Genomic DNA, 10709 nt, shown 5'->3' with positions numbered 1-10709 from the left:
TACTGTAATCAACGGCCAACTCTGGTACTTGCTTTAATGAAAAAACATTAAATTAAATCATATCAAAATATTTCATCTGGGATTTTAAATGTTTTTATGACATCATACTTGAATGTCTTATGACATCAAGCATGACCTCATTTATGGGTGATTTCTATGTAATATTCAAAAAATATGCGAAAAATCCTTTAAGAAATATTTTATTTAACTTTTAGAGTATTTTGGATATAGGGCTGCGGTGGCTCAAGGAATAAAGTATACGCCTCCTAATGGGGTGTTCCGGGTTCGAATCCCAGTGGTGGACGGATTGTGGGTTAGAATTCACTTGCTGTCGGGCTAACCGTGCGAGGTTTTCGTATTTCTCTACTCCACAGGAAACAAACGCGGGTCAGTTATATCTAAAAAAAGACCTTTGCGAAAAATAGTTTGTACTGATGCTTTATCTAGGAGTTCCCTCGTCATTTGGGTTGGCTTTCAAATTACAAAGCTTCGGAGTTGAACATTGTTAGTCGCAAATTAAGAGTCGGGTTGGCTATTCAACGTCGGCTAAAAACTTAAATAATATATTTGGATATACGAATGAGTAATATTACAACTTTAATATAAAATATATTATTAAAACTTAAAATTAATAAAACAAACTTTATTATTACGTTTTAACAATGAAAAACACATTGTTTATATGAAGAAATTCTGCACCATTTAAAATATTTCTGTTACAGTGCTTACAATAAAATTTTATTTTCATACTATACTCACTATAATATACTGTTTTTAATTTCACATTGATTGTATACTCAACTAATATAGGATTCTTTATTATAAATTTGATACTATACTCAACTAATATAGGGTTTTTAATTGTATTTTGACACCACACTCAATTAATATAGGGTATTTAACTGTATTTTGATACTAATAAAGGGCAATTTAGGGTACAACTAATGTAGGTTTTTTAATTGTATTTGGATACTATACTCAATTAATATAGGGTTTTTAATTGTATTTTGATATTATACTCAACTAATATAGGGCTTTTAGTTATATTTTGATTCTATATTCAACTAATATATAGTTTTTAATTATATTTTTTTCCTAAACTCATATAATATAGGGTTTTTAATTGCATTTTGATACTATACTCAACTAAAATAGAGTTTTTAATTTTATTTTGATACTATACTCAACTAATATGGGGTTTTTAATTATATTTTGATACTGCACACAACTAATATAGCGTTTATAATTGTATTTTGATACTATACTCAACTAATATAGGGATTTTAATTGCATTTTGATACTAATAAAGGGTAATATAGGGTGCAACTAATATAGGGTTTTTAATTGTATTTTGATACTACACTCAACTAATATAGAGCTTTTAATTATATTTTGATACTATATTCCACTAAAATACAGTTTTTAATTTTTTTATCCTGCGCTCAACAAATATAGGGTTTTTAATTGTATTTTGATACTATACTCAACTAATATAGAGTTTTTAATTTTTTTTTTGATACAATACTCAACTAATATAGGATTTTTAATTATATTTTGATACTGCACTCAACCAATATAGGGTTTTTAATTGTATTCTGATACCACACTTAATTAATATAGGGTATTTAGTTGTATTTTGATACTAACAAAGGTTAATATAGGGTACAACTAATATAGAGTTTTTATTTGTAATTTGATACTAATAAAGGGTAATATAGGGTGAAACTAATATAAGATTTTTAATTGTATTTTGATACTACTCAACTAATATAGGGTTTTTAATTGCATTTTGATACCACACTTAATTAATATACGGTATTTAGTTGTATTTTGATACTAACAAAGGTTAATATAGGGTACAACTAATATAGGGTTTCTATTTGTAATTTGATACTAATAAAGGGTAATATAGGGTGAAACTAATATAAGATTTTTTATAGTATTTTGATACTACACTCAACTAATATAGGATTTTTAATTGTATTTTGAAACTACATTCAGCTAATATAGGGTTTTTAATTGTATTTTGATACTACACTCAACTAGTATAGGGTTTTTAATTGCATTCTAATGCTACACTTAACTCATATAGGATTTTTAATCGTATTTTGATGATATTCTCATGATGCCACATGATTTTAAAAGTGGCCTTTGTAAAAAAGGCTGCAACTGTCTCCTGAGTAGCGAAATTTCCTAATACTGTCCTGTATCAACTAATAAATTTTATATTTTTCAGCTGTGAAAGCTCATTCAGATCCCATTCTGATACGTTTATTTGTATTACTTGGTTTTTCCTTCGACTGCTCAACTAAGGTAATTTCATGTTAAAATGTTACATTTTGTTCTGTTTTTTATTACAATTATTAAAATTTAAAACTTGATTTAAAACAAAGTGATCATTTTATTCGGAAAAAGCATTTTTTTTTCCAGAGCATTGGAAGAAAGTGGAATAAAACGAAAGAATCTGGACGAAACGGAATAAACTTTATGAAGAAGAAGAAACTAAAAATGACGAATACAATTATTTAGCAGTTAATCTTATAAATATAGCTCATATTCAAAGAAATAATAATAAATTTAATATAATACCAGAAACTTTTTAAAAAAATAACTATTTTCATGTCGTTTATTTTAGAGAATTATAATAGTTTAGACATTAGAGAATTTTACTTGCAAAAGTTGGCAACACCTTTTATTTCTTCCATACTTATGTTTCTTGGGATGCTAAACACGATTCCATATTTAGTGATCAAATTTTTCTTCAGGCCTTATTTAGTTAATTTTGTCTTATTTAAACATTTTATATTAAATAGATTATAATTTAATACAATTATTTAAATCAGATTGCAATTATAAATTGTTTTCTTTAATATTTACTATTTCTTTTTAAAAACGGTTTCAGCCATTTATTTTATTTGTGTTAAAAGAAACCCGTTTTTTCCAAAGCTATTTTTTTCAACGATTTTTTCAACTGTAAAAGAAATTTGTCATTCCTTAATTAAAGTAAGGAAACATGTTTTTTAGGAAAGAGATTTTGTTTCAAAAATAAATAAATAAAATAAGATTATCATGTCCATACTTTAAAATTACCTTTTTATTTGTAAAAATTTCACAAAAAGAAAGTTTAACTTTTTCAAAGAATATAATTGAAATTAATTGATCGAAGCCTTGCTTTTGCTCAGTTTAAATGCTGCTTTTGCTCAGTTTAAATGCACAGTTTTACAAAAGAAATGAGTTTAAAATTTAAATTAGGCATAATATAAGACATAAAACATTTTAAAGCAATAAGATTATCATGTCCATACTTTAAAAGCACATAAATTACCTTTTTATTTGTAAAAATTTCACAAAAAGAAAGTTTAACTTTTTTAAAGAATGTAATTGAAATTAATTGATCGAAGCCTTGCTTTTGCTCAGTTTAAATGCACAATTTTACAAATGAAATGCGTCAAAAATTTAAATTAGACATAATAAAAGACATAAAGCATTTTAAAACATTTTAAAGAAAAAAAAATCGCGTTTTTTTATGAAGATTATTAGAAGAACTATCGATTTTCTTTTTCTTCATGAGTACTTTGTACTTTGTATTATCCAGAACAAAAAAAAGTGATAAATCTATGCTAATTTTCTTAATTGTTGTTTATTTTTAAGGGAGAAATAAGCTTAGTTTTGAAAAACTGTGGGAAACCACAAAATATAATTTATGCACACACGATCAAGCCACATTCCTCACTTAAGTATGCAAGGGAAATTGGAGTCGACTTGATGACTTTCGACTGTGAAGAAGAACTTGAAAAAATAAAGAAATTCTACCCCACAGCACGGTAAGTCATTTTATAATTTTTGCACTCCTACTAAATTGGAGTAACACAAAACGAGTCTAAATTCAAAACGAAACCTTGCTCCAGGATTAGTATGTAGTTGGCTTCTGTGATTGATATCTCCATTGTTTCATCGACTCAGACCAACACCTCCTAGAACAGAGAAGGCCTCTGCACAGATTAATTTAGTAGCTCGACCGAACCAACGTAAACTGAGTAGTGGGGAGAAAAAATAAGGATGTCACGTCCGTACTACCAACCCAAGCAACAATTTTACCTTGGCCCCAGTTGGACTCAATGTGGGACCTACATGAACGTCAACAGAGGGACCAATATTGGGATCTCTAGATTTTTTTAATATTGGTCCTATATACGGCCAATTTGTAGCCTATATTGGCAGAATAATGAATCTGAAATATCTGGTGAATCTGAAAGCTCCATATGGGGCCAATATCGGAAAATAACGATCCTTTGAACACTTATTGAGCCAAGTTTCGTGAATAATCGTCCAATGAGGACCCAAGTTATTTTGCTGATAGAGAAGCTGCGCAGGAGGGGGAAATTTGAAATATGTCACAACGTTCGGATTTCTTGTTTATAGTAACCCGTGCAAAGGCTTTCTTTTTAAGGGATGTTGCTCAAACATTGTAGTAGTTTGTGATGGAGAGGCGTGTTCTTTATCGCTGACTGGGATAAACCAGCCAACCCAAAGATCCCTAATTCGATCCCAGCAGGGACCAACTCTACCCGTTCCAACACTTACATCAAAGAAACTCAATACCGGAGTAGTTAATTAACTTCTGTCCTTAAAAACCAAAAAGAAATATGGTGCTTGTTCCCACTACAAGCAATCAAGGTTTGAAGCCCAGTTTTAATATTTAATTAGACCCCGAATGCAATAAGCACAGAAAAAAACATTTAAGATTAGCAATGTAAAAATAAACAGGTAGAATCATAATTTTCTTTCCAACTTTGAGCCACATTAACACACGCAATAAAAAGAATAGCTAAATTCCGTAGTTTGTAGACGCCTAAGTAGCTAATAATTTTGCTACGAAATCTTGCATACACGCGTAATATACAAGTCGAATTCTAAGAAGAAGCGCTTCTTGTTGGAACAACTGGACTCAAACAAGAAGTGTTTCTTGTTTGAGACCAGTCCTTCTTTGAGTCCAGTCTTGTTTGAGTCCAGTCCTTTATTTTTATTTATGTTCAAGAAATTTAAATTTCATTTTTCTTAATAATGTGTTTTTTATGTTATTTAATAGATTGGTTGTGAGAATAAAAGGAGAAAGCCCTCAATGTTCCTACGATTTAAATGTCAAGTACGGATGTTATTTGGAGGAAGTGAAACAGTTGTTTGTCAAAGCAAAAGATTTAGATCTGAACGTAATCGGAATAAGGTAAAATGGACTTCCTAGGAGGGAGGCTTTCTTTTATTTTGTGCATGTAATGAAATCTTTGTTTGAGCACTGAAATAATTGGGTACTTGCAAGAAAAAGACAGCCAATACCCACGCGTGCAACCTATGACGTCAGCACCAGCTAATGTTTATCAGCAATACTGAGTTTTAAAGTTGAGTTAAGTTTCTCTACATAACTTTAAATGCTAAGTAACGTTACGTTAATTAAAAATAGAGCCGTATCGCACATCGAATTAGTTTTAAATATAATTCTTTCTCGTCTACTTCAGTCACTTAACTTAGATTTGTTTATGTATTTTAATATAACGGTGATATATTTTTGTTTTCTGTACCTGGCACTTAACTTAGATTTATTATTTGTTTATGTATTTTAATATAACGGTGATATATTTTTGATTTCTGTACCTGGCACTTAACTTAGATTTATTATTTGTTTATGTATTTTAATGTAACGGTGATATATTTTTGTTTTCTGTACCTGGCACTTAACTTAGATTTATTATTTGTTTATGTATTTTAATATAGCGGAGATATATTTTTGTTTTCTGTACCTGGCACTTAACTTAAATTTATTATTTGTTTATGTATTTTAATATAACGGTGATATATTTTTGTTTTCTGTACCTGGCAACTCCAATGCACAATTAGTTTGTTAATGTTCCACGTGGCCTCGTGCCTGTTTCATTATTAAATCTATGTGTAAATATATAGTGAAAGAATTGAAATCTTTGAGAAAGAATCTTTGTGAAAGAATTTAGAATGTGTCGCTAAAAACGTCAGAGAGGATTTTCCTGGTGTATTAATATTGATACCTGAATTGATGCTTAACGAGATTGGCTTACTTGAAATAGAATGAAAAGAACAGTTGCTACCGATAACAAATGCCATGTTTCAACAACCAATCAAGAGAGAGATACCCAAACTACGTCACATGCAGGTATCCCATTGGATACCTGCAAGTGAAATTCTCGTATGTAAATCGTGGTATTTGTTGATTAAGAAGCCAATCAGGTATGACACATACACGTGACGTTGCTCAAAGGTATCCAATTAAATATGATTTAAATCATATGGTTAGAAATGATGACTTCACTTTTTCTGGAGTTGCAAATACCCAATAGCAGAAGATTTAAAAAATGATAAAAATATAATTAATTTGAAAAATAATACGATAAAATATTTGGGATTGATTAGGATGACACAAATGCAGAATGATAAAAAATTTTAAAACTCTAACAACAAATTCCGACATTTTAGCATTGATTCTATAAATATTATTGAAATGAAGAAACAAAAACACAACGTTCAACCAATAAATTATAAAGAAGTTTTATTCGTTTACGTTAATTGTACGGAAGTAAACCAAAATAAGACAGAGATACTAAATTATAAGAGTGCAAACTACTCAAACCTACTGTATCAACTAATCGTTTCCTTTAAATTTTGCTAGAGGACACAAGAGGTTGTCGGGCTATAGGAAACTTATAGAAAAGTGCCGTCATAACGTCAGAGTGGACTTTCCTAGTGTATTAATATTCATGGTATGCCTCTTCTGGCTGCTAATAGCAAAAATGAATTTTTCATTTTATTTCTTGATGCTATTAGCAACTAATTGATCAACTGATACATGATTGAAAACAAATTAAAGGTACCTTAAAATGTCGACACTTCTGTTTAAAATTGCATTTTCCGCATCATGTTACATATTTATCTTAAATACCTAGTATCCAAAAAAAAGATGGTTTTAAAAATCAATTAAAGACAAACAAAAAGAGATAGAAACAAACGATTTACTATGTTCTGCTTAGGAAACCATAAATTTATTACAAAAGTTCTTTAACAGAAGGCGCTGTTAATTGTGAAAGCTACAAATTTTTCTGTTGCGTTTCAACTGAAATATTTGAACTAACTATTATTTTTGTTCTCCAACTGGTACCAACAGTAACAATTTTGAAAACATCATTTTATAGTTTTTATTGGCCGTGATAGCCTAGTTGGCAGGGCGCTGGAATCACGTTTTTGAGAGCGGGAATACGAATCCAGCTGGCCAAAGACTCCCCGTGCAGTAAATGGTGACTGGTGCACGTTAAATCTGTTGGGTCACAAAGTTCTCCGTGTTCTTATAATAAATCAATACCTCAGAGTGTACTGAATTGGAGATTGATCGTTCTCTGGTTCAGGTCGAAATTACGGTCTGTGGACGGATCTATGAATGGGTCCGTCCTATAAACGGGTGTGACGCATGGGTCTGGCAGAAGTCGAATTCTTGCCCAAAGATGGCGCCACTGGAAAACAAGAAAAATCGCACCCATCTGTCTTAATGACCGGCGACAACAACAACATAGCTTTTATTAATTAACAGTGCCATCTGTTGACCAACCTCTCAAAATATGAGAAATTTGGTGAGAATAAATAACTGGTTACCCAAGCAGAACTAAGCGAACAGCATATTTCTTTCCTTATTTTGAGACTGGTTTTTCAAATCACCGTTCATTTTTGGGACACCCTGTATTTATAAATGGTACTTAAAAACCCATAAACAAGTTTAAAGATTGATGTCAATTTCTCTCTATATTAAAAGGATAAAAGTTATTTAAATCTTTCATTTATTGTATATTCTAGTTTCCACGTTGGTGCACTTTGTGTGGACCCTACTTCTTACTCCAAAACTATCCATAGCAGTCGAATACTTTTCGACTTCGCCGAAGGACTAGGATTACATCTCACACTTTTAGACATCGGTGGAGGATTTTTTGGATCGAAAGAAAGAGAAAACTTTTTCAATGATGTAAGCAACACTTCAGGACTCTCACTAAAAACAAGAAACTTTAAAATACAAACTAGTGGGGGGGGGCCCTGGCCGATCGGTATCTCCACTAAGCAATGTGCACAGCTTTGAGGTACCGGGTCCGAATCCCGATGGGACCCCTGATGCATCCTCGTGCTGTCATCTTTTGTATAGTGCTATCTGTAATTCTACTTCACAAAAGTGTCCCGCAGTAGACTGATCGTTAAGACACGGTTCCCAGCAGATCACCGAAGTCAAGCATCACTGGCTGCGGTCAGTGTGCGGGTGGGTGACCACATGGAACTGTCTGCATGGGGACCGAGGGTGTGCGGTATTGGTCTTCGTTAAACTGCTCTACCGTAAAGTGCTCGACTTCGCGTTCAGGTCGTCGGGCTACAGAAGCAGGGGTGCCATCCCCTCTGTAGAGGATCAAAATTGAGATGGCATGTCTTCGGATCATCGTCAGTGATGTTTCCCAGACCGTCGCCTATAGTCCATTGTGCAGCTCTAGTGCAACGTAAATAAACTACAACAACTTCACAGAAGTTTATAAGCCTTAATTTAGCACACAAGCCTACAAATATTTATTGTACCAATAAACTATACAATAATAATAAAATCTATTTTCAAAAGGATCATGTAATAATTTATGTACCCTTTTTTTTGTCGGCAAAATGATTTGAAATTAAAATTCATGACTTGTTCTTTTTAATCTTTGCATTTGTTCGAATATTAAATTCAGTTTTAAAATTTATTGCTTAACTAGAAGATCGTACTTCAAAATCTGAAAAGCTATTTTCTAAATAAATGCTAAAAAATAAGTAAACACCAAACATGTGTTTTTTTTTCTTGTGAACAAGAAAAAAGAAAAACTGCTTGATGCATATGAACATTAACTATGCATTGATATATGTTTGACTATAAATGATTTAATATTACAATTCAAAAATTGTGCTTTAAAACCGAGGCATTTCTTTGACTCATGTCTAAAATGGTTATGAATAATATTGTTTTCTGCCAAAAGAAATTTTTCAAGATCTCAAAAACTGTTTCTGAAACATATGTTTAAAATCAAGCTATAGCACGTTCACCAGGATTTGGCACATGACTCTGCCTTCATCACGTGGTATGCGACAATACTATTTCGCTATTTTTAGGAGAAGTTTGTGAGCAATCCTGAACAAGGTTGCAATTCGGCTTTCGTATTCCGAAAATATTCATTTCACAAACTTTAAGTGCATTTTTTTAACATTAAATATTTCATATATTTGTTGATATTTCTTGCCATTTTTGTATGATATTTCTTTCTCTTGAGTGAATAATTTGTCCTTTTTGAGACATTTTGCTGAGAAAGCAGCAGTTTTTAAATTCAAAATATATTTAATTAGCCAAAGAAACGAAACGTATAATAGTAGATAATAAGGCGAAGTAGGTGACTGAAAAAGAATTCACTGTTTGCGTTTGGCGCTCATTAAGGGTTGTCTCAATTTCAAGTGCGGAGATCTTTCTCTTCTTACTCCCGTGCTGAAATGAACTCAGCGTCCGAGGAGGTAAAGCCAAGTGTCAACTCTTGGTGAACAAACTATAGCTCTGATTTTAGGAACAAAAAATTTTTGTCAAAAATTTAAAGAACCTTTTCATAAACAAATATTTAAAGAAAAATTTAGAACTTAAAATCAAACATGCATTTTTCTTTTAAAAAAATGAAGAAAACATTAGAACTTTTTATTGTATCAACTATGAATTGACATATGCTTGACTATACATTTCAAAATTAGACATTAAACGAAAATGAATGTTGCATGTGCTCATCTTATAGTCGTTCATACAAATTATGATACTATGTTCTTACTTACTATCTTTTTTGTTCTTGCATACTATCTTCTTTATTCTTACACGTCATAATCTTATCGTAGGTCTCATCAGAAATTAGGAACAGTGTTGAAAAATATTTTCCAGACAACAGTGTTCGCGTAATAGCTGAGCCCGGATGCTACTTTGTTGGTTCCGCTCAAAGAAATGTAACTTGCGTACTTGGAAAAAGGTCTGTCAATAAGCATCAACATCCAATGAACAAAGATAAAAATGGTAATTCAAACAATATTAAATTTTATATTTTGACAGCTATAAAAAAAATATATATATTTAATTATCGCATAATTAACTAACAGCCTTCATCAGCAAGCTGGTTTCTTTTAAATGCCTAGTTTAGTTTAATTTTTCGAAATCAAAGTGAAAATCCGTTATTTAAATTTTACTTAATTTTTTTTTATTTTGTTGATATTTTTTTACAGAAACCGAGAATGATGAAATAAAAAGGCAGTACTTCATAAATGATGGATATTATACCTCTTTCTTTAGGCAATTTGAGCTTTACGATATTTATGCCAGACCTTTCTTAGTAAGTTTGAATTTTTTTGTTAACATTTTTCAATTTAAAAAATTTTTATTATCAGAACCTCCATTTAAATTTTGCATTCATAATTCATCCTAAAACTTTAAAGAGGTTTTAGTGAGGAAAAATCATTGCTACAAAACACATCCTTTTTTAATATACAGGGTGTTTATAAAGTCACGGACCCATTTTGGTGTTTAATAACTCATAAAATAATAAAGATAGATTAAAATTAATAACATAAATGGTTAGATAGACTCAAAAAGTTTCATGATCCTTGTC

General features: G+C 31.0%; 1 protein-coding gene across 1 annotated transcript in view; it reads left to right on the top strand.

Annotated features, from left to right (window-relative positions):
• Positions 1–2220: 2220 nt before the first annotated feature.
• LOC107446583 (antizyme inhibitor 2-like) overlaps positions 2221–10709 on the top strand; it is a gene marked incomplete at its 5' end in the record, with an annotated part of 12237 nt that continues 3748 nt past the window's right edge. The window contains 6 exons of the mRNA XM_071181817.1: positions 2221–2313; positions 3652–3824; positions 5090–5224; positions 7867–8032; positions 9949–10120; positions 10327–10433. Of these exons, the coding sequence (XP_071037918.1) occupies positions 2221–2313; positions 3652–3824; positions 5090–5224; positions 7867–8032; positions 9949–10120; positions 10327–10433 (846 nt within the window). The remainder of the gene's footprint in view (positions 2314–3651; positions 3825–5089; positions 5225–7866; positions 8033–9948; positions 10121–10326; positions 10434–10709) is intronic.

This window comes from Parasteatoda tepidariorum, chromosome 6, assembly GCF_043381705.1.
Source record: "Parasteatoda tepidariorum isolate YZ-2023 chromosome 6, CAS_Ptep_4.0, whole genome shotgun sequence".
In the NCBI taxonomy this organism is placed as follows: Eukaryota; Metazoa; Arthropoda; class Arachnida; order Araneae; family Theridiidae; genus Parasteatoda; species Parasteatoda tepidariorum.
This window is presented reverse-complemented; position numbering and strand designations above follow the sequence as displayed.